This window comes from Megascapheus bottae, chromosome 17 (assembly GCF_031878675.1).
Source record: "Megascapheus bottae isolate mThoBot1 chromosome 17, mThoBot2.hap1, whole genome shotgun sequence".
Classification (NCBI taxonomy): Eukaryota; Metazoa; Chordata; class Mammalia; order Rodentia; family Geomyidae; genus Megascapheus; species Megascapheus bottae.
In genome coordinates, this window is record NC_143525.1 from 43,404,932 (window position 1) to 43,429,559 (window position 24,628).

The 24,628-nt window shown below is 40.5% G+C and overlaps 1 protein-coding gene across 3 annotated transcripts in view; it reads left to right on the forward strand.

Annotated features, from left to right (window-relative positions):
• Window positions 1-1,061: 1,061 nt before the first annotated feature.
• Window positions 1,062-24,628, forward strand: part of Med13 (mediator complex subunit 13) — a 96,812-nt gene continuing 73,245 nt past the window's right edge. For 2 of the 3 annotated variants that reach the window (XM_090351150.1, XM_090351151.1), the window contains exons 1-3: window positions 1,062-1,229; window positions 3,006-3,240; window positions 11,783-11,951. In XM_090351150.1, coding sequence (XP_090207276.1) covers window positions 1,164-1,229; window positions 3,006-3,240; window positions 11,783-11,951 — 470 coding nt within the window. In that variant the 5' untranslated portion in view covers window positions 1,062-1,163. Of the gene's footprint in view, window positions 1,230-1,481; window positions 1,530-3,005; window positions 3,241-11,782; window positions 11,952-24,628 lie in introns of those variants that run through there. The other variant, XM_090351152.1, reaches the window with a different exon arrangement.

Consider the following 24,628-nt stretch of genomic DNA (forward strand, 5'->3'; position numbering starts at 1 on the left):
GAATAGATGAGAATGCCTTGGAATTTTTGCCAACTTTCTCTTCCAAAGAATTCAAACCGATTTCCAAGTAGTTCTCACAGATTTCTGAAGCGCAGCCGCCTGCTGTACGGTGTCCATCCTCGGCCAGGAGGGGGCCAGGGCCAAAGCCCCGGTCACTTTACACGGCAGGGGCGCCCGGCAGATGGCGCTGTCTCGGTAGCCACCCGCTTGGCTGCCAGGTCCCCGGGGCTCACCGCCTCGGCCGAAAGCTTCCCAGCCCTCCCTCCCTCCCCCTCTCCCCCTCCCCGCGGAGCCCGGGCCCACGTGACCCCGAGGCGGCCAATGGGCGAGCAGAGAGGGCGAGCTGGTCCCTGTGGCCGCCATTAAAGCGAAGGGAAAACCCGTGAATTCGGATTAAAGGGGGAAAAACACCGCCCGCTGGGCCCACAAAATGGGGGAGACTACGGCGTCCAGGCGGTGAGGCCGCCCGAGAGCAGACGTTCGGCAGGCTCGGCCCGGGGACGGCACGGAGACACGGCCGGAGGATGGACTGAAGCCGCCGCCGCCGCCAGCGCCGCCGCGGCTGAGGAGACTCCGGGCTTGAGGACGCCGCCGCCGCCGCCGCCGCCGGCGGGCCGGGGGCCTGGGCTGCGCTCCCGGCGCTCGCCCTTCCCGCCCCTCGCGGCCGCCGCCTCGCCCGGGAGAAGCCCCGCAGCTCGGGTTCCGTCCACTCGGGCGCGATTGTTGACTGTTTCTTGCGTGAGCTGTTATTTTTTGTTGTGGAAGGGGGGCGCACATCCCCTCCGTCCCCCCAGGAGGGACGAGCGTCCGCCCGCCCGCCCGCCCGCCCGCGGGCTCCGCAGGCCGGCTCGCCCGGCGAGCGCGGTGAGCGCGGCGCGGGGCGGCGCGGGCCTCCCGCCTCCGGCCCTCGGCCCCGGGCGGCTGGGAGCCGGCGGGCCGGCCGGGCGGCGGGGGCTGCCCGCGGCGGCGGCGGCGGCAGCGGCGGCGGCGGCGGCGGGGGGGGTGCGTGGGGAGGGCGGGCGGCCCGGCGGCCTCCTCTTCCAGCGCCCCCCCAACCAGCACCCCCCCGCCCTCCCCGGTGTCTGTGTTTCTCTCGCTGGTCGGAGGCGGCGGTAATGGCGGATGGTGGGTTGTGGCGCCGGCGGCGGCTGCTGTGAGGGACGATGAGTTCCTCCTTCGTGCAGAACGGGGCCAGCCTGGAAGATTGTCACTGTAACCTCTTCTGCCTGGTGAGTGCCGGGGCGGCGGGCGGGGGCGGGGGCGGCCGCGGGGGGCGCCCGGGGGCCGTGGGGGAGGGGGCCGGGTCGGATCCAGATGCCCGATCCGGCCTAGGCCCGGCCTCGTCGGCCTGGGCCGGGAGGCAGCGCCCGCTGCCCGGCCGCCCGCCCGCCGCGCCGCTGGACGACGCCGGCCCTTTATTTTTTCCTTCCCCCTCTTGGCTTGTTTTGGACTTTTTCTCCCCCCCCCTTCCGAGTCTCGCCCTCAACTTGGGCTCCTTATCGGGCCGGACACTTCACGTTTCCCTCGACGTGAGTTTTTTCCCTTGTCTTCCCCGCCCCCCCTCCACTCTCGCTTTTCTCCTTATTAAACCCGGAGCCCTTCTTCACACTTTCTATTATTGCCGCCACGCCGCTGGCTGACTGCCTTACCTTGCTCCTTTGGCTTCCCCTGCGAACAAGACTTCCACCCCCCCCCAAAAAAAAACCTTAGACATGACAAACCCAATTTGTTTTACTCTTTTTATATGAGTCAAAGTAATATGGGGTGGTTTTCTGGGTAGCCCCGTGGCAAACTTCAGATCTTCGCGTGAAAAGCCGGTAGATGCCATGTCATTTCTCTTCTTTTTAAACTTTTGAACACCCTTTACCGTTTCGCCCATTTCTAGCCATCTTGCTTTTATTAGAACATGATGTTTTTGTGAATGTGGAGGGAGTTAGTGGAGGAGGTGCTGTGGTTTTGCACTAAACGTTCTATATTTGTCTGTTTTGCTTTCTTTTTTTAGACTATTTTGAGCAGGCTGCTCCTTGTTTTATTGAAATGAAAGGTCTGGGGAAACTGGATGTAGGAGGACGATTGTGTAGGTTGGCCCAGGTCCGGTCACATCCAACTGTTAGACTTTTGTGGAAAGTACCAACTGTTGCAAATATCGCGTCCTCCGTAGGACAATAGCTTAGCTTCATCAATGACTCAAAGTTTTGTGTATCTTTCTTTTTCATTTTTACCCTGCACTATGAGAAAAATTGAGTAGATGAGATGTAAGTGAATTAAGTGGGCGGAGCACAAGTAGTTGGCAAGTGTAAACTGCCAGTCATGTCTCAGCAGTTTCATTTTTGGCACCGTATGCTTTCCATCTTTAAATTAGAGTTTTATTGAATTCCCTTTGTTGAATTTCTTTCACAACGCCAAAGGGAGATCTTAGGTTGGTTTTCTTGACAATATCCATTAATCAGCATCTTTTAAGATGTAGTAAGACATCAAATTTTAACATTTCTGTCTTCAACTCGGTCTTGGATGATGGACTACCGCGAATCTGACAGTTCCTTGGGAGCAACTATTTAACTTTTCCTGAAATGTACGGGATTTTTTTTTTTTAAGGGGTTTTTGTTTCAGGAGTTGTTCGGTTGTCTTTTCATTAGAACATATTTGGAATGATGGGTCCTTAAGAATTTCCAGTTTGGTTCACCAGGGAACAATCTAACTAAACAGAATAATGTTGGGGACAGAGAGGAAATACTAAAGTGCATGTGTATATTTAACATCATTATTTCTGTTCAGTTCAAATTATGTTGATAGGCTATTCAGTGACATGTCAGTGTTAATTTTTGATTCTCACGTTATATTTATTGGTTGAATTATCAGAATTGTTTATAGTTTTTCTTTTTGGTCAATCTATTTTCAGTGACTTAAGCACACATTGAAAGATGATAATGTCTTAATGAAATCGGCATTTGTAATGAATACTTTTGACTCTGAGTGCTGCAATAACCATGTTTTCTTTCCGCTAGGCTGACTTGACTGGAATTAAATGGAAACGATATGTATGGCAAGGCCCAACCTCTGCTCCTATTCTGTTTCCGGTGACAGAAGAAGACCCCATTTTAAGCAGTTTTAGTCGCTGCCTTAAGGCAGATGTACTAGGTGTTTGGCGGCGAGATCAAAGACCTGGAAGAAGAGAATTGTGGATATTTTGGTGGGGTGAAGACCCCAATTTTGCTGATCTTATCCACCATGACTTATCAGGTGAAAGCAATTTAACATTTCTAATTATTAATTTGTATTACAGGGGAAGGTAGGTGTGTGCACACATGCACACAAGCTCAGTGAAGTTAGATAAAAATACAGCCTGCATGTTTGTTTCCATGATTATTTTATTTTGTTTCAGTTACCCTTGTGTGTTCTGGGAGACTTTATAAGCCTGGAATAACCTTCTCCTTCCCTCCATTCTCACTTGCCCTCCATTCTTAAACAAGGAAGGCATGTTACATTAGATGGAGAAAAATGAAACATGAGATCATTGTTTCTAACATAGTATATTTTTGTAGCCAGGTGTAACTCACCTGTAATTCTTCTGCTGCTGTCTCTTTTGTGTGAATATAGGAGTATCAAATTAGCTTTCTCGGTACATTTCATTTGAATTAGCATATAAGTAGGCTTCATTGTGCTGTTTCCATACTTGCACTGTAGTTTTGAACAAGTTGTTACTTTTTTGTTGTTGTTTTTTGCCAGTCTTGGGGCTTGAACTCAGGGCCTGAACACTCTTTGGGCTTTCTCAAGGCTAGAACTCTGCCACTTGAGCCACAGTGCCGCTTCCCGCCTTTTCTGTGTATGTGGTACCATACCGAGGAATCAAACCCAGGGCTTTGTGCATGCTAGGCAAGCACTATACCACTAGACCGTGCTTGTGAGCTTGATTGTTAGTTTATTAACACCTGAAGATGTATATTGATTTAAATTCTTTTTTTAATATTTGGAAGACTCTTAAATCCTGTCCAGTCAAAGATTATTTTAACATGAGACAAGTGCTGTCTTAATTAACTTCAATATGAAAAAAGGTCATTAACTTCAATATGAAAAAAGGTCATTAGTCCAAAAGGTTACACAAAAATAATTTTACTGTGAAAAATTGAATATGATTACTTTCTTCTTAGTTTCTTGACTTTTAGGACCAACTAATACTTTAGAACTGTAACTTTCCATATAATTACTGAAGCTGTGTTTACTTTAGATTGTTAAGACTCACTGTTAAATGAATCTTTGATTATAGGAATGTAAATGATTAGTTGTGTGCTATAAGGAATCAAATACTTAGTTTGATTTTTATCTTCAGAGTTAACTTTGGGGTTCTGAGATCAAAAATTTAAAAGCATTCCTACATGAAATTTAGTCCACTTGAGGCTTGTCTGGGTCTTGAACTAGTAAGCAGTAAGTCTAACATTTAGGCAGAAATGTATGTGTTTTAAAACATCTAATGAATGTTTTTGTTTTTGCCAGTCCTGAGGCTTGAACTCAGGGCCTGAGCACTGTCCTTGGGCTTTCTCAAGGATAGAGCTCTACCACTTGAGCCGCAGCACCACTTCCTGCTACTTTTGTGGAAGGGGTTACCAAGGAATGGAACCCCGGGTCTTACTGCATGCTAGGCAAGCTCCTGACCTTAGTATAAATGTTTTTGCCAAAAAAATATTTTTAATGGTTTTGCCTTTTAATGAATATAATCATTAGTGTTAATTTTTTTTTTTTTTTTGTGCCGGTCATGGGACTTGAACTGTGGGCCTGGGTGTTGTCTCTGAGCTCTTCAGCCCAAAGCTACCACCCTACCCCTTGAGCCACAGCTCCATTTCTGGTTTTCTGGTGATTAATTGGAGATAAGAATCTTACAGACTTTTTAGTGCCGGGGCTGGTTTTGAACCCCAATCCTCAGATCTCAGCCTCCTGAGTAACTAGAATTACAGTGTGAGCCATCATGCCTAACATTAGTGTTAATTGATTTTTTTTTTTTTTATTATTGAACTCAGGGTCTGAGCACTGTCCTTGGGCTTCCTCAAGGGTAGAGCTCTATCACTTGAGCCACAGCACCAGTTCTGGCCTTTTCTGTGTATGTGATACCAAAGAAAACAACATCTAGGCAAGCACTGTACCACTAGGCCAAATTCCCAGCCTATTGTTAATTTTTAAGATAAGTTGCCATTCTTTTATGATAAAACTTTCCAGCTTTCCTAAAAAGATGACTATTGGAAAGTCTAGTCTTTAGTTCTAACTGTGTAATTTGGTGCTAAATATGTATAGTGATGTTTTATATATTTGTACATAGATATGATGTGTGTGTGTGTGTGTGTGTGAAGATATAAAATTCCTTAGTAGTTTCAGCAAGATAAGGATTTTGTAAGGTCAAAAGCTAAGGCTAAGCCTAGCATGGTGGCTCATGCCTATAATCCTAGCTACTCAGGAGGCTGAGATTTGAGGATCCTGGTTCAAAGCCAGTCTGCCAGCTAGTCCAGGTACTAAAGAACAAGAACTGGAGACTCTTATTTCCAATTAAGCACTAGAAAGGGGGAAGTGGGGCTGTGGTTCAGAGACAGCACCCAGGCTCAGAGGTAGGGCGGTAGCCTTGAGCTGAAGAGCTCAGGGATTGCTGAGAGGCCCAGAGTTCCAAGTCCCATGACCCACAAAACAAAAGAAGAAAAAAAATCGAAGACGACAAGTTTTTTCCATTCATTGACTTGGATAAGGGTGAGTTACTTTAGTCTTTAATTGGTTATAAAAATGACCTCAGGAACACGTTTGGTGTCTTTAGCTTTTGGGGTACTGGAAATGAACCCAGTGCCATATGTGTGTTTGACAAGCACTCTTTATCACTGAGCTATACCTATGTACTGTTTGTTTCAATGGTAGTAAACTACAAATCATTGGTATATTTTGATTTTTGGAGAAAAATAATTGTTAAGACTAGTGTTATTAAGCTCAGTGGTAGAGGTTTTATTTGCCAGGCATCATGAAGCCTGGGTTTGGTACCGAACACTACACTAAGCTTACAAGTATAATGCTGACTTGATAAAGTTGGCAGAGAGTCTGAATATTCCTTTTTTTTTAAATAGATAGAATAAAGTACATTTTGTAGTATCAAGGATAATTTTATATTTATAGTATTTAGACTTAACGTAGTAGGACAATAATATTCTTAAATGTGGGCTGTTTTTCATGTATATTGTTAAAACACTACAACATGCATGATTTTCCTTTAGGTATGATTTTTCTTCTGAGTTTCTGTTATCAGTGAGATATGTTTTTCTCTGCCAAAACAGAGTTATAGTTTATAACTTCTCTATTGTAGTTTTTAAGTCCTAATTTTTCAAAAATGGCAGTACTTATACTTTATTGTCCCTTGAATCTGATGAAATTAATTTTGTGGAATTAATTTATGTTTATTATCAGATTTCACTGAATGTTACTGAATAGTAAACTTTAACATTTTTCATCAAAGTGGAACTGATTGAAATAATAAAATTAAGAGTAATAAAATTAAGAGTCACATTTGATCTTACTTACTGTTCCAAAGCAGTGGTATTTATATAGTATTTTAGCCTTTTTTAAGTCTGTTATTTGCTTTAGAGTGTTGTTACTTAAATCAGACATATCTCAAAGAATCATAAGATCTTTTCCGATGGGGTATATTTGTCTTGCTCTTTGCTCTAGGAACACCGTCTGCCTCCCTTTTGGGGGTAATTAGTCCTCCTCTGTCTCTTTTTCATTTCTTCCCATCTGTGTCACTCTGTTCCCTTCTTTGAAGCTCCCCTGAGAAGAGAGCAGCTGGACAGTAGCAGTAGTATCAGCTGCAGGAGGCAATCCTGAGTTCTAAGTAGAGGTGTAGCATTCAGGAGAGGGGAGCTGGAAGAACCCAGGTGGTGACTAAAGAGCTAGTTAATTTAACGTGAGTCTGCTCTTCACAGGCAGTGTGTCCTTCTGTTTGTCTTAGCACCTAGCACATCTTATTACTGAAATGCTGTGGCTTTGGAGATTGTATTGTCCTCCTTTTTTTGGTAGGAAGAAAAAGGCATTCCCTTTGGGGAAAATTAGAATTTTCACTTTTTCTGTCAAAATGTTCAATAACAAAAGTACAGAATTGCTGCTACTTAACTTTTTATATACAGTATATATTTTTTCTTCCCCCATTGTGGGGCTTGAACTCTGGGCCCAGGCACTGTCCCTGAGCTCTTCGGTGCAAGGCTCACACCAGTAATCCTAGTTACTGAGGAGGCTGAGATCTAAGAATTCCGGTTCAAAGCTAGCCCAGGCACTGAAGACTGAGAGACTCTTATCTCCAATTAACCACTAGAAAACCGGAAATGGGGCTGTTGCTCAAGGGGTAGGGCGATATAGCCTTGAGCTGAATAGCTCAGGGACAGCACCCAGGCCCAGAGTTCAAGCCCTACTACCAACCTCCCCCTCCCCCCCTAAAATTATGGTAATAGCAACAGAAAAGTTATGAAAATAGAATTGAAACTTTATTTTTTCTGAAGATACACATGAAAGGGGAGGGAAACATTTAAGTACTCAGGTTTTTTGTTTTTTTAATCCCACAAGGCTATGGTTAAAAGAGCTTGATAAAACTTGTCCTGTGTTCCCTACTTCTTTCCCTCCATGTTATAATGCTGATGTTTAGATACAAAGACGTCATGGGCCTTGACTATCCCTGAGCTTTTGTGCTTAAGGCTTGCACTCTACTTTTTGAACCATAGCTCCACTCCCAGCTTTTGTTGTTGTTTTATTGGAGATGAGAGTCATACAGGCTTTTTTTTCCCCCCTGCATCTGGCTTTGTATCATGATCCTTATGTCTCAGCCTCCTGAGTAGATAAGATTACAGTGAGCCTCTGTGTGTGTGTTGTGCACAACCTGGGGGCTGTCTCTTAGCTTTTTCTGCTCAAGGATGGCACTCTACCCTTGAGCTACAACACTGGCTTTTTGGTGGTTAATTGGAGATGAGAGTCTCCCCAACGTTCCTGCCTGGGCTGACTTCAAGCCATAATGCGCCCAGCATTATAGGCAGCAGACACCAGCACCTGGCTAGGACTATTTGTTTAACAATGAAAAAATGTATTGATTGCTTAGTCACCTGCATATAGATGAAGTTGTACCAGAGAGTTTTGTTGGTTTTAGAAAATCCAACAGGTGGCCTATACTTCTTTGCTTTAGACAGATCTCTTGTTTAGGAAGTGGTTCTGTGGTTCTAATGGTAGAACACTAGCTTTGAGCTAAAGAGCTCAGGAACAGAGCCCAGGCCCAGAGTTCAAGCTCCATGATCAACAACAACAACAAAAAAACAAAAACTGTTGCTTTAGTGTCTGGGGGACTGGAGCATGAGACCCTCCCTGTAAGCGTGAGTTCACATGGGGTTCCAAATCCTTGAGATTAATTTTGAGTTTTTTAAACCATACTTCGTAGTCTTAAATCTTTAAACTATGAACTTAAGTAAAGTTTTTTTTTTTTGAAGTAAACCAACATTTTCAGAATTTTGTGTGAAAATGTTATAGCTTTTTGCTGTTGGAAAGATTTAATTTTAATGCAATTCACAGTGTTTTTTTTTTCTATATGAGTTGTCTAAAGATTTCATTGTGACATGTCCAGGAATATACACAATGTGTCCTGATGAACCTTGCCTTCTGTCACTCTCCCCCATTCTTCCCTTTTAAAACAATTTCAACAGGTTTCATTGTTCTGTTTTCATATACACAAATAAACTCCTTGGACAGTATTCATCCTCATTGAATGGTCTTTAATGAACCATAACCTTGTATTTAAAGCCTTAAACTCTGTTTTGGGAAAGAAGGCAAATTCATTCTTCAGGTTTAAGTGAAGCCAGATGCTGCTGGCGCATGCCTGTAATCCTAGCTACGTAGGCGGTCTGAGGATTGAGGTTCAAAGCCAGCCTGTGTAGAAGACTCTGAGACTTTATCTCCAATCAACCAGCAGAAAGGCTAGAAGTGAAGCTGTAGCTCACATACTACAGTACCAGCCTTGAGTGAAAAAAATGAAAAAGAGTACCCTGGACCCAGTTATAGCCCTAGTATCAGCATACACACACACACACACACACACACACACTCACTCACACTCACTCTATATATAGACATTTTCTAAAGTTTATCTCAGTCAATTAAAAGAAAAACCTTACTTTTTTTTTCTGGCCAATCCTGGAGCTTGAACTCAGGCCTGAACACTGTCCTTGGGCTTTCTCACAGCTGGAGCTCTACCACTTGAGCCACAACACCACTTCTGGCTTTTTCTTTTTCTTTGATTCTTTTGTTTTTTTTTAAATGGGTCATTCAGCTTGAACTCTGGGCCTGGGCGTTGTCCCTGAGCTCTTCAGCTCAAGGCTACTGCCCTACCCCTGAGTCATAGCCTCATTTCTTGTTTTCTAGTGATTAATTGAAGATAGGAGTCTCTCTGTCAGTCTTTAGTGTCAGAGCTGGTTTTGAACTGGGATCCTCAGATCTCAGCCTCCTGAGTAGCAAGGATTACAGGCATGAGCCACCGTGCTTGGGTCACTTTCAGCTTTTTCTCTGTATGTGGTGCCAAGGAAATGAACCTGGGTCTTTTTGCATGCTAGACAAGCACACTACCACCAGGCCAAACTCCCAGTCCCCAAACCTTACCTATTTTGAATAACTATTTACATGCTTTGAAAGACTTGATAGTTATTTAGGAAACACTTGAAAGTACAAAATAAAATCAACATTAACCTTTGTATTGGCACAGAGTTTATAATATAGTTAAAGTCCACTGTCATTATGGTCTTTAGTTAATGTTTATTCTGTCCGTTTGGTGTATGAGTTCTGAATGTAAACCATGTTGCCTCTTTCATTCAGAAGCATATAGCGTATCATTTTTCTATGGCTATAGTATTTACGTTTTTTGTTTTTTTTTCTAATGAGATAGGCTTTGTCACTTTTTGGGGGGCTTTCTTAAACTCTACCACTTGAGCCACAGCACCACTTGCAGCTTTTTATGTGTATGTGATACCAAGGAATCAAACCCAGAGCTTCATTTATGCTAGGCAAGCATTCTACCACTAGGCCACTGTTACTTATTTTTAACTTAATGACGCTGAGTACTAATGGTTTATGTCTGTTACCCTAGCTACTCAAGAGGCTGAGATAATAGGATAAGTGTTCAAAGCCAACCTGGGCAGGAAAATCCTGTGAGACACTCATCTCCAATTATCTACCAAAATCTGGGAGTGTTGCTGTGGCTCAAATGGTAGAACACTAGTGTTGAGCACAAAAAGCTCATGGATGCCTGACAGTTTGACCTAGTGGTAGAGTGCTTACCTAGCATGCACAATCACCTGGGATTCCATTCTTTGGTACCACATACATAGAAAAGAGCTGGAAGTGGTGCTGTGGCTCAAGAGGTAGGGCTAGTCTTGAGAAAGCTCAAGGATAAGGATGTTGCTCAGGCCCTGAGTTCAAGCCCAGCCAAAAAAAATAAAAAAGCTCAGGGTTAGTGGCCAGGCCTTGAGTTCAATCCAGCCAACACACACAGTATAAGTCAAAAATAATGAAGCTAGACCATATTTAGAAAGTATAAGATTTTTTGTTTTGGTCTGTTGTGGGGCTTAAACTCTGGGCCTGTCCCTGGCCTACCACTCTACCCCTTGAGCCACAGCTCCACTTCCAGTTTTCTAGTGATTAATTGGAGACTTTTTAGTCCCAGGGCTGGCTTTGAACCACAATCTTCAGATCTCAGCCTCCTGAATAGCTAGGATTACAGGTGTGAGCTAGCACACATGGCAAAGATAAACTTTTTATTGTAAGATTTTTAATTACATCGAACTAAGCACTTTAAAACACGATAAAAATTAAAATACTGAACTATGTCATTTGTATGTCATTTGTAGCTGGATTTGATGGCTGCTTTCATACAGACATGAAAAAGACTAGAAATATTTTTCTGAATTACATGTAGACTTTAGCTCAATGAATTTTTAAAAATAAGTCAATTGAGAGCAATGATTAAATTCATTGGCAAAACAGATACTATGTCTTTAGTGAAGATAGACCTTCTTATAACAAAGTCCATTTAGAATGTTATTGTCTTCAAATTTCTCCCCCAAGTAGAAGATCCTCTACTGAATAATAGTCTGGAATCTCTGTTGAAATCAGACATAGGGTGGCAGATAATGAGTTCCTTGTTAGGCTCTGTGCCAACAGCTTCCTTTTTACTCATCACTTAGTTTTATAGTTGAGTCATGAAAAAGAATGCTGATGGACATGAAATGTTTTGATTTTAATTACTAACTAGCTAGGGCTTTGTTTTTTGTAATAGATTGAATGATTGGAGGATTTAGGACAAGGTAAGGATTTAGGACAAGGTAACAATTTTAGAAACTGGCATTTATATATAATGTATTGAAAATACTTTCCAGGTTATATAAGCAAGTATCCGTTATTGATAACAAACCAAGTAATTATCTTTGTGATAGCATGGATTGCTTGCTTGCTTTATTGGCATTAGTGGGATTTGAACACAGGGCCTTATGCTTGCTGTATGGGCAATTTATAATTACTTTATAGTAACCAGTATAGCACTTGCTTTTTGCTTCTTGTGGAGTAACTTTGAAACTTGATACTTGGATGTCTAGTAATAGATTGCGGTAATTGTTTCTTAACATCTTGAAGTAAAGAGAATGTTTATGAAAATAGAGCTTAGACTGTAACATTTTTTACTAGGCTCTGAGTAGATCTAGTACCACTTCTTTATTTTTTGTTTTATTCATTTCTCTGTTAGAAGAGGAAGATGGAGTCTGGGAGAATGGACTTTCCTATGAATGCCGCACTCTGCTTTTCAAAGCAATTCACAATCTGTTGGAACGGTGTTTAATGAACCGGAATTTTGTACGGATTGGCAAATGGTTTGTAAAGCCTTATGAAAAAGATGAAAAACCTATAAATAAAAGGTAAGGTATCTTACTTGATATTTCTTTAACATTGTTAATTTTTGTGATTTTTTTTTTTTTTTTTTACAGAGAGTTTGGAACAAAACAAGCTGTCTTATAGATGTATTCCATAACTATAGATGTGTTTTATTAACTTTATTAAATACTTCATTCTTTGACTACTCTCCCTTTTACATATTCTAGGAAATTTTTTTGTATAGGCTGGGGTGTAACTTAAGTTTATAGGTGCTTGCCTAGCAAAATCAAAGCCCTGAGTTCAAACCCTAATACCTTGTATATTAAAAATTCTTTTTTTCTTGTGGGAATAGTTTGTGTTTTTAGAAAGTGGATGATAGAGAACATGTAAGTTGAAAACAGCTTCACTCTTGAAGTATCCATTCTTAGGACTAGTGAAAATATGTACATGTATTTTTTCTAAATTAAGTAACATTAATACCTATTAATGGTAGTCATCTGTGGGCTTTTTTCCCCACCTCTGGTTATGAGGCTTGAACTCTGGGTCTGGGCATTGTCCCCGAGCTCTTCAGCTCAAGGCTACCACCCTACCCCTTAAGCCACAGCACCACTTCCGGGTTTCTGGTGTTTAATTGAAGATAAGAGTCTCAGGGACTTTAGTGCTTGGGCTGGCTTTGAACCACGGTCCTCAGATCTCAGTCTCCTGAGTAGCTGGGATTACAGGTGTGAGTCACCACACCCTGATGATGTGTGGTTATTTTTCAGGTTATGTTAACCCTTCTCATTTCCAATCATTCAGTTTGCTTCAATGAAAATAATTTAAAATTATATTCTTTTATATAAACTATGTTTGCCTTGGGAGTGTTTATAATTTTCTTAAGCTTTGAATTAGGTAGATTTACGACACTGTAAACTTTTAGTACAGAAGTTGCAGGTGGAGGTATGGAAGATTAAGTTAGATAGTCCTTTTTCTTGTGTAGTTAAAAGTTCAGATTACTATTTTTCTGTGTCTTAAATAAACTGTATGAAGATTCAGGCGAAATGAACTATTGGCAGGGTATGGGGGAAGAGAATATAAAAGGGAATAGCTTTTCCTGAAAGATGTGAGAGGATATAGAGTAAACATTTGGTTCAAGTTGTAATGTTTGTTTAGAGACTATCTTTCACGTGATATATGGACTTGTGTATATCTAGGTTTCTTTTTTCAAATCTTTTTTTTTTTTTTTAAGTTTTAATAGGCTGGATGGGTGAATAAGCTTGGAGAAATGAAAATCCTTTAATTTTTTTTTCTCTGAAGACTAACAAAATTTTCTTATTAACAAAGGAATTGTAGAAGTTGCAGTGCATTCTGTTCAAATGATAGGAAAACCCAGCTACTGATTTAAAATGGATTTTTTTTTTCAGTAGGATAGAGTGTAGATATAGGAAATTTAATATGTTTTTTTCTTTAATAAGCATTGAGGGACTCTAGGTAAAACTCCAGAGAACTTTGAGTTTTTTGCTCTGCTATCTTGCGTTTTCTGCTTTCACTGTTATAATCTTGGTGGATATTGAACCATCACATCTCACATAAGATTCCATGAAGGAAATAGAAAAGAGAAGATGAAGAACTGTACTTCCAGAGAGGAGATTCTTTTCTGGAAACTTCACTTGTTATGCTTTTTCTATACTGAAAGAAATGACTGTTGTAAAGAAAACAAGATTTTCAAAGAGAAAAGAGAAATGGATGCTAGCGTGAAAGTATAAGTAGGGACGTGAGTGTTGTGAAGCAGCAGTGCCTGCTGTAGTCAGTGCTTTCTTACCCGTAGTTGAGTTACCATTGTTGACTGCAGTTGGAAATATAAGTGGAAATCCCCCCCCCCCCCCACTGGTTTGTGAATTTAGGGCCTTATAATTACTAGATAGGTGCTTTATCACTGAGTCACAATGGCTTAACATCATGTGTCATTGTGAGTAATATGATGAAATCTTTTATTTTTGGTGCCAGTACTTGGGCTTCAATCCTAGGCCTCATTTTCTTCATGCTCTTGCTTGACTTTTTCACACAATACTGAAGCTCTATTACTTGAGCTACACTTCTACTTTTTGCTGGTTAATTGATGATAAGAGTCTCTCAGACTTTGCTGTCTGAGCTGGCTCTGAACCTCGAGCCTCAGATCTCAACTTCTTCAGTAGCTAGGATGGTAGATTGAGCCACAAACACCTGGTTTCGTTTGATGAAGTCTTGAGTGGTCTTGCTGTGTCTTGCTTGCTCAGGTCCTTCGCCCAGTATATTCATGCTATATCTGCTTGGTATTTTTTTTGTTATTGTTGTTGTAGGGCTTGAACTCTGGGCCTGGGCATTGTCCCTGAGCTCTTCAGCTCAAAGCTACTGCCCTACCCTTGGAGCCACAGTGCCACTTCCAGTTTTCTGGTGGTTAATTGGAGATAAAAGTTGCTTGGTCTTTAGTGCCTGGGCTGGCTTTGAACCTCTATCCTCAGATCTCAGTCTCCTGTGTAGCTAGGATTACACGCCCGGCTTGCTCCTTTGGTCTTATTGTGTGTGAATGTCTAGAGACCTATATAGTTTATTATGATGTCCCAGTATTTTAGATCTAGCTTTTCATATGAGAGAAAACATACCACTGTTCATTCATCTCTCTGAGCTTGACTTACCTTACTTAACATAATTTGTTCTAGGTCCACCCATTTCCCTGCACATGACATGATAGTCTTTGTAGAGAGACCAATTTTAAATAACTTACTATAATGTGATGATATAACTGGTCTATTTTATTACAGCTGCTTCTCCACTTAGGTAGTAGGGTTATTTCCTGATATACATGTCGTCGAAAATACCTTAAGTCAAAAATGCCTGGGCAGGGTGGCTCATGCTTGTAATCATGGTGGCTCAGGCCTGTAATCCTAGCAACTTGGGAGGCTGAGGTCTGAGGATCAGGTTCAAAGCCAGCCCAACCCTACAAAGTCAAAAAACTCTTTATCTCCAGTTAATCTCTGAGAAAACTGGAAGTGGAGCTGTGGCTCAAGGGTAGGGTGGTAGCCTTGAGCTGAAGAGTTTAAGGACAGTACCTAGGCCCAGGGGTAGGGTGGTAGCCTTGAGCTGAAGAGTTTAAGGACAGTACCTAGGCCCAGGGGTAGGGTGGTAGCCTTGAGCTGAAGAGTTCAGGGGCAGTACCTAGGCCCAGAGTTCAAGCTCCATGACCCTCCCCCCCCCCCCCAAAAAAAAAAAATGCACTTATAGGATGGAGGATAGCTCAGTGATAAGAGTATCTCTCGTAAGTATGCATTAGGCCTGGATTCAATTCCTGGGACTGAGGAAAAAAAATTTCACTTAACACACATCGGCTGCATATCATGGTTTCTCTTTAATGTGCTTAGAGCATCATAACAGAATTGAATAGTTGTGTCAGAGACAGGTACTTTGCACATTTAACCTGAAATATATATCTAGATCTTTGACTTACTGAGTCCTGATCTGTATATCATAAGTAAAATATTTCCTTCTTACCTTTAAGGACTATGATCTATTTCTTTCTGTTCATTAATAGACATGTTTTGCAGTAATTGTCTGAAAGTTCCCTTTGACTTTTAATCCATTCAATACACGTTGAATCCCTTATTTCTTAGTTTTCATTCTTTATTTTTCTTTTCTGGTTTAGTGCTTCTCAACTTCATGGTTTGAAAGATTCATGGGAACTAACACTTTTGTGATCCTTACTGTCTGTATTGTCTTCTTCTCCTTTTTTTCCCCCCCATTCCTGGGGCCTGAACACTGTCTTTGGGCTTTCTTAAGGCTAGAGCTCTACCACCTTTGCTATAGCACCACTTCTGGCCTTTTCTGTTTATGTGATCCTGAGGAATTAAACCTGGGTCTTCGTGTATGCTAGGCCAAACTCCTGGCCCTCTTTCTTCTATTTTTATAGTTGATAGTTTTAGTATCTATAGAGTCAAGGTCTAGCAATCACTTTCTCTTAGATGAGGGCAGTAAAATGCAGACTCAAAGTTCTGTGTATTTGAGAAGCTTATGAAGTTGCAGGCTTTTACAGGGTGAATTGTTACAGGAACTTGGCAGTTTTTACTTGTTATTCTGTTTCTTGCCTCCTTAAAAGCCTTAAGTTAGTTTTCCCAGTAGAGTATTATCCTGATTAAGATAATTTGCACTCAAAAAATTTAGAGAGCTTATTGGGGACAAGGGCTTTCAGGGGCCGCTTGGATGATGTTTCGATTCCCCCCTTTTACATACGTCACATCAGCTATGTCTAATAACTATTTGAGTTGTAAGTTCCTATTTTGAACTGGTTCAGAATGAACCTCAGAGAAGGTGAAGGGAGTTGTACTTGTAAGATTTTAAAATGCATGCAGGAGTCCAACTTACTTTTTGAACTTGGATTCCTTTTGTTTTCATGTGTATATGCATGCTTGCCTTCGGAGATATACCAGTGATTTCACCTTTTGAGCCTTTCTAGGATTCTTTGGTTTTGTTCATTTTGCATCTTACCTTCAACTAAGCATCTCACCATTTGCTCCATAGTTTGTCAGATTTCATTGGCTGTCTGTCCTAATTTCTGTCCTATTCATGTCCCTCTCCTGTCCTTTCATATGTACATGGAGGTTTTGAGTGAATATGTTCATTTAGTCATGCAAGGCATTGGACACTGCAAATACCTTTAGTTATCTTACTGAGCTAATTACTTTTAGTTGGAAAATTTTGTAAATCACAAGTTCTACTTCTTACTCAACTTTTTATCAAGCACTAATGTTTTTCTGTTGGCTGACCCATTTAGGAGGAGGCTAACATCAATTTTTTTCTTTTTCTTTCTTTCTTTTTTTTTTTTTTTTTTGGTCAGTGGTAGGGCTTGAACTCTGGGCCTGGGTGCTTGAGCCACTGTAATACTTCCGGTTTTATAGTGGTTAATGGGAGATAAAAGTCTCACTGACTTTAGTGCCTACTTGGCATTAAACCATGATCCTCAGAGCTCAGCCTCCAGAGTAGTTTGGATTACAGGCGTGAGCCACTGGGCCTGGCTAAGTCTCATGGTCTTTAGTGCCGGGGCTGGCATTGAACCACAATCCTGAGATCTCAGCCTCCTGAGTAGCTAGGATTACAGGCCTGAACCACTGTGCCCGGCCAAAATATTTTTTGATTTTTATTTGTTTTCTAATTATTTGATAGTCTCTCTTGGTAGCCAAGGTGACCTCAAATCAAGATTTGTCTCAGCCTTCTGAATGATGGAATTTCAAGAGCATGCTACCATTGCAAACTTGGCTCAAATTATGTCTTATTAGCCAAGTTACTACAGATATTATATGCTATTTTGAAGTGTAGTTGGTACAAAATCAAAATTTATTCAGAGAAGATTTTCCCTCCCTCCTTCCCTCTCTTTTTCTCTTGCTGGTAATAGGGCTTTAACTCAGGGCCTCAAGCTTTGCTCAAGGCTGTGTTGCTTTACTGAGTGAGCCACACCTGCACTTGTGGCTTTTTGCTGGTTAATTGGAGATAAGAGCTTTTGGATTTTTCTGCCCTGGTTGGCTTTGAATCTTGATCCTTGGATCTCAGCCTCTTGTGTAGCTAGGAGTACAGATACCACCTGTGCCTGACTTGATTATGAACTTTATTTCAAGTTTGAGTTTGGGTAAACTTTCTGACATATTCAATCTGTTATAGTAATTGAGCTGAGTGGACAGTTTGGTGGGGTGGGGGTGGGGTACAGAACTTTATTTTTTATTGTTTTTTTGTTTGTTTTTTTTTTGTTATGGGCCTTGAACGGGGCCTGGGTGCTGTCCCTGAGCTTTTCAGCTCAAGGTTTCCACCCTACCCTTGAGCCAACCCCCACTTCCATTTTCTAGAGGTTAACTGATAAGAGACTCAAGTCCTTTTGTGCCTGGGGTAGCTTTGAACCTTGATCCTCAGATCTCAGCCTCCTAAGTGGCTAGGATTAGAGTCGTGAGCCACCTTGCTGTCTATTTTTTTTTTTTTTTTTTTTGCCAGTCCTGGGCTTGAGCTCAGGGCCTGAGCACTGTCCTTGGACTTTCTCAAGGCTAGAGCTCTACCACTTGAGCCTCAGCACCACTTCTGGCTTTTTTCTATGTATGTGGTACCGAGGAATCGAACCCGGGTCTTCATGCATGCTAGGCAAGCACTTTAACCACTAGGCCAAACTCCCGGCCCGTTGCCGTCTATTTTTTATTGTTATTAAAAAGGTGATATAGGAAGTGGTTATAGTTACATAAGTCAGATAAAGAGTACATTGTGCTTTTTTTTTTTTTTGACATTGTCTCTTTTTTTCTTTTAAAGCTGAGTCTCTACTCAGATACTGAGTATCTAGTGAGTATTATTATTATTTCACCAGTAAAACTGCATTTACCTTTGCCACTAGCTTTTCCATTATCTCTTGGTCTCAAAAATTTAAATAAACGTGGCCAGGAGCTTGGCTTAGTGGTAGAGTGCTTGCCTAACATGCATGAAGACCCAGGTTCCATTCTTTGGTAACATATACATAGAAAAGGCTGGAAGTGGTGCTATGGCTCATGTGGTAGAGCTCTAGTCTTGAGAAAGCCCAAGGACAGTGCTCAGGCCCCAGGACTGGCCAAAAAAAAAAAAAAAAAAAAAAGTTTGGTGCAATGCCTGCCTAAAAAGAGCAAATCCCTGATTTCAAACTCCAGTAACATTCAAAGTACTGTTTTTTTGTTTTGTTTTGTTTTTTTAATCATTTTTATTCTTCAGAGTATAAGATTGTCATTAAGTACATTCACATTGTTATGCATCTATAATTACGATCCATCTTCAGAACAGTAACTTATTTTCCCCGTCATCTCCTAGTAAACTTTTTATTTTTTTATAGATTGCTTGCTTGATTAATTGATTGATTGCTGGTCCTGGGCTTGAGTTCACACTGTCCTTGGACTTTTCTCAAAGCTAGAGCTCTACCACTTGACTCTCAGCACCACTTCTGGCTTTTTTCTATGTATGTGGCACTGAAGAAGCGAATCCTGGTCTTTGTGCATGGTAGGCAAGCACTCTACCACTAGGCCAAACTCCTAGCCCCTAAACTTTCTTTTTAAACAAATAATTTAGTGTTGCAGGTTTAAAGGAGGAAGAATTAGAAAAAGAGAACATTTCCTATTCCCTATATAGGAAATGGGAGTTAAAGTCTCCTACTTAAATAAGTTTGCTCTCCACATTTGACTATTCTAAGTACCTCATGTAAGTGGAATTATACAATAATTTGGCTCTTTCTTTCTCTCTTTGTCTCCTTTCCTTCCTTTCTCTTTCTTTCTTCCTTGTGGGTCATGGGGCTTGAACACTAGACCTGGGTTCTCTGTCCATGAGTTCTTCAGCTCTAGGCTACCACCCTACCTGTTGTTCCACAGGGCCACTTCTAGTTTTCTGCTGTTTAATTGGAGATAAGAGTCCCAGGGTCTGTAGTACCCGGCTGGCTTGAATAATGATCCTCAGACCTCATCCTCCTGAGTAGCTAGGATTACAGGCGCGAGCCACCTTGCAAGGCTTTAATTTGATCATTTCTATCTGGTTTATTTCACAAGAGAGTTTTAATTTCTGTCCATCCTGACTAATACTTGCTTATTAATCTTATTTATCTATTTATTATCAGTCATGAGGCTGGAACCCTGGGCCTTGGCACTATCCCTGTCCTTTTTTTTTTTTTGAAGGCTAGCACTTTACCACTTTGGGCTACAGTGCTACTTTCAGTTTTCTGATGGTGTTAACAGAGGATATTAGAGTCATCCTTTTTTTTTTGTTGTTAATAAAATTTCTGTATTCTTTTATTTTTAATTTTATTTATTTTCTGTTTTTGCCAGTCCTGGGACTTGAACTCGGGCATAAGCACTGTTTTGGGGCCTTCTCAAGGGTAGAGCTCTATCCAGGCATGGTGGCTCATGCCTGTAATCTTAGTTACTCAAGAGGCTGAGATTTTAGGATCGAGGTTCAGAGCCAGCCCAGGCACAAAATGACCTGACACTCTTATCTCCAGTTAACCTCTAGAAAACTGGAACTGAGGCTTGGCTCAAGGGTAGGGCAGTAGCCTTGAGTTGAAGTGCTCAGGGACAATGCCTAGGCCCAGGGGTAGAGCGGTAGCTTTGTGATGAAGAGCTCTGGGACAGAGCCCAGGCTGAATTCAACCCCATGATCAAAAAAAAAAAAAAAAGTAAAGAAAAGAAAGAAAAAGGCTAAAGCTTTACCACTTGAGCCACTGCACCACTTCTGTGTATATGGTATCAAGGAATTGAACCCTGGGCTTCAAGCATGCTAGGCAAGCACTGTACCACTAGGTCACTCTCCCTGCTGATATTTCTCTTATATAACTTGTGCTGTCATTTTTCTAGCCTCCTACAGTGTCCTCATTACTTTTCTCATGTTCTATGTCTGTTATCATCTACTATCTGGTCCCAAAACTGCATTGATCTTTAGGTTTTTTTTTTTTTTTTTTTTTATGGTGGCACCAATTTCTATGTCAGTAATTATGCAACCAAACCATACTAACATTTAATGGTTTAAAAATAACAGTTGTGGGCTGGAGATGTAGCTTAGTGGTAAAGTGCTTGACGGACACACACAAATCCTCCCTGGGTTTGATTCCCATCACCACAAGGGGAAAAAATGTATTCTCACTAATGTATCTGCAAGTCACATTGGGGTTTGGGTCTTAGCCAATCCATACTTTAAGTTCCAAATTGGGTAGGAAGCTCTTCCATATGTTTCTTATCTTCTAGATAAGGGGACCAGTCAGGACCTGGTTTTATAATGATCTAGAAAACCATAGAGGAGAGGCTGAATTGCATAAGCACATTTTGAGCATTTTCTTGACAAAAGCAAGCCAAGTAAGATCAAAGTCAAGGTTTAGAGAAGTGTGTTGGTTTTCTCACTGATAAGACTTCACAGATCCTTCTAACAGTTTAGGTTGAGAAGACTGACCAAAACATAACATATACAGTAATCTAAACACTATAGTACTGGCTTAAAACAGATAGACCAGTGGAATAAAGGAGAGAGCCTGGAAATAAACTGCTGCATATAAGGGTCAAGTGTTTTATGGCATAAGGTCCAAAATACTCATTGGGGAAAAAAATTAAGTTTCCTTGACAAATGGTGTTGAAAACTGGATATTCACCTGCAAAAGAATGAAGTTGATCCCTTGCCGTATATGAATAAAAACTAGTTGAAAATGTAGTAAGACTATACTTTCACACATACAGCTATAAATCTCCTAGAGGAAAGTAGAAAAAAAATTACATTATACTTTTTCTTGGCTGTAAAAATAAAAGGACAGGCAGCAAAACCAAAAATAAGACAAATGGGACATCAAACTTTAAGACTTTCATTCATCAAAAGATACAGTCAACAAAGTGAAAAAGCAATTCATACAAAGAGCTATTCTACTCATAGAAGTAAACCAAAAAGACAGATACTGTATAATTCTACTTGAGATATCTGAAGTAATTAAATTCATAGAAATACAAAGTAGGTATTAAAAATATGGAGAACAGGGCGGGAGTTTGGCCTAGTGGTAGAGTGCTTGCCTAGCATGCACAATTCCTTGGTACCACATGCATAGAAAAAAAAAAAAAAGCTGGAAGTGGTACTGAAGCTCAAGTGGTAGAGCTCTAGCCTTGAGAAAGTCCAAGGACAGGGCTCAGGCCCTGAGCTCAAGCCCAGGACTAGCAAAAAAAATATATATATATGGAGAACAGATGTTATTGTTATTGTTTAGAGTATATAGAATTCAGAATATTTAGATGAAATATTATAATTCTTAACAAAGTGAATATGCTTAACAGTATACTTATAAATGGTTATGGTGGTAGATTTTATGTTTTTATGTTATACTGAACTATGCATCAACCCAGATTTTCACTTTTTAATCATTTATCTTTTTTCTTCTTTTTTTGTGATTGATACAGGAGTTTGAATTCGGGGCCTTGCACTAGCTAGGCAGGAGCTCTACCATTTGAGTCACATTCCCAGTCCATTTTTTGTTATTACTCAAGTAAGGTGTTTTCTTTGTATAGATGGTCTGGACCATGATCTTGGTATTTATTTCTTTTGCAGCTGGGATGACAGGTGTTTGCTACTACATCCATCTTTTTATTGGTTGAGGTAGGAATTGCCTGAAATTTAGTCTAGGTTGGCCTTGAATTGCCATCTTCCTCATCTCAACCTCCTGAATAGCTAGTAGTACAGATATGAGCCACCACACCTTACTGATTTTTGTTGTTGTTGTTGTTTTCCAAAGGGGAGGAGGTGAAAAAGGAGTACAACTCAAATTTATACAGATTACTGAAAGTTTCCGTTTCTTTTAAGGAATTGATAATTTGGCAGGGATTTAACAATAACTTTGTGAGAGGAGTTGGCACAAGAATGTGACCAAAGGGAACTCTTTGTGGATTAAGTAGCTCTGTTTAGAGAGCTTGGCAAGGATCAAAATTTAAAGACCTCATAATGGCTCTGCTAAGGTTTTTTGGGTTTTAGTCTGGAAGGCATTGAAGAACTGCATCAGTTTTGTGCTTTCCAGCTATGTGATCACAATTTTTAGAGAAATCACTGGTAGCAGTTCAAAGCAAGGAGATAGCTCAGGGAATTCTAACCATTATTTATACCTTAAGGGACATAGAAGTTGGGCCTACTTGTAGCACATACCTATAGTTGTAGCAGTCAAGTGAATGAGGTAGAAGGACCTTAAGTTATGGGCTGTACAGAAAGATGGTGAATAAATATAAAAACATAAAAGTGACACTTTTTTTTTTCTGGTACCAGTATTTAAACTGAAGGCTTCATGCTCACCAAATTTACTTGCCGAATTGGCACTGTACAACTTGAACTGTTCCTTCAGCTTGGCTTTTTTGTTTGTTATTTGGAGATGGAGTCTCATAGACTTCAGTTAGTTTGAATGGGATCCTCAGATTTTAGTCTCCAAAGTAGCTAGAATTATAGACATGTGTTGTGAGGTGCTGGTGGCTAGTAAGTATTCAAGAACTAGAATCAGTAGGAATTCGTGATGACTCATATGGAAGTTGAAGAGGAAAGTAAAAAGAAAAATTTAGGACAATTTCTGTTTGTAGCTTAAATCTATATAATTAGTAGAGTTGAAGAACGTATTGGGAAAACTGTTAGATGACTAATAAGAGATGAGGTAGAAGTAGTAATTGAGCAGGTTGCACAATGGAAATTTCTTCTTAAATTAAATTTAAAAGTTTTGCTGGTACTGAGGTGTTGAAGGGGCTCTTACTCTTACTTGAATTTTCCACTCAAGCCTGGTGTTCTACCACTTGAGCTATACTTCCATTTCTGACTTTTTGGTGGTTAATTGGTGGTTAGTTAGGAGAAAAGAGTCTCATAGACGTTTCTGCCTGGACTGGTTTTGAACTGTCATCAATCCTTAGTCTTCATCATCTTAGAGAAGCTGGGATTTCAGGCTTGAACCACCAGCTTTCAGCTCCAATAAAGGAATTTTATTCTCTTTAGGACTTAAAGTTTGTTTGTTTTTATTGATTTGTAGATGCACTTAATATAGCTCTTACTGTAACTGGAATTTGATAATTATGTGTCTAACATAGTACTGTGTGCTTAGTCCAAAATACTTGTGAAATAACTTAGTATATATATTGTAGTGTGTGTGTGTGTGTGTGTGTGTGTGTGAGTGTGTGAGTGTGTGATGGGGCTTGAACTCAGCCTGGGCACTGTCCCTGAGCTCTTCAGCTCAAGGCTACTACCCTACCTTTGAGCCACTCCCCACTTCCCTTTTTCTAGTGGTTAATTGGAGATAAGAGTCTCAGGTCCTTTTGTGCCTGGGCTGGCTTTGAATCTTGATCCTCGGATCTCAGTCTTCTGAGTAGCTAGGATTACAGGTATGAGCCACTGCGCCTGGCTTATAACATTACTTAATGCAGAGGGTTTTTTTTTTTTAATTGTTTTTTTTTTTTTTTTCTTCCAGTCCTGTGGCTTGAACTTAGGGCCTGGGCCCTGTCCTTGGGCTTTCTCAAAGGCCAGTACTCTACCACTTGAGAGTATCATTTCTGGCTTTTTCTGTGTATGTACTACCAAGGAATTGAACCAGGGCTTAATGCATACTAGGGAAGCACTCTACCACTAGGCCACATTCCCGGTTTTATTTTTGTTTTTGTTTTTAATGTGCCTTTTTATTTTTTGAGTGTTATGAGTTTGGTTTGTATTGAACATGTTATTTGTTTTGCAATACAGGGTTCTTACCTTTACTGGAAAATACCAGATAGCAGTATTACTGAAAGAAATAATAAAATTGAATTTATTACTTTTCCCCCGATGACATTTTCATTTGAATTCATTAAGAACTAGAATTTGAATTGCATTAAATGATTGATTGAATATAGCCTAGTTTCACAAATTATTTTTAAAAAATAAAAATGGAGAAAGTATTATTTCTCATAGAGAAAGAAATGGGCAAAACAAAAATTATGACCATTAATCTTATTGTCACTTAGAGTTCAGTTCTGGGGACTTGTTTTGAGTGTGTGTGTGTGTGTGTGTGTGTGCTATGTAAATATTACCATTGAGCTAAATCCCAATTCTCTAGTCTTAAAAATTTTTATATAAGGAAAACTTTTTTCTCTAAAAATTGAGACCATACTGTTGTTAGAAATGCTATTTTTGTATTTAAAAATTGTGTGTGTGTACTAATTTAAACTGTTCATTCCTTTCAAACTCCTTATCATAAACAGCACTGTGA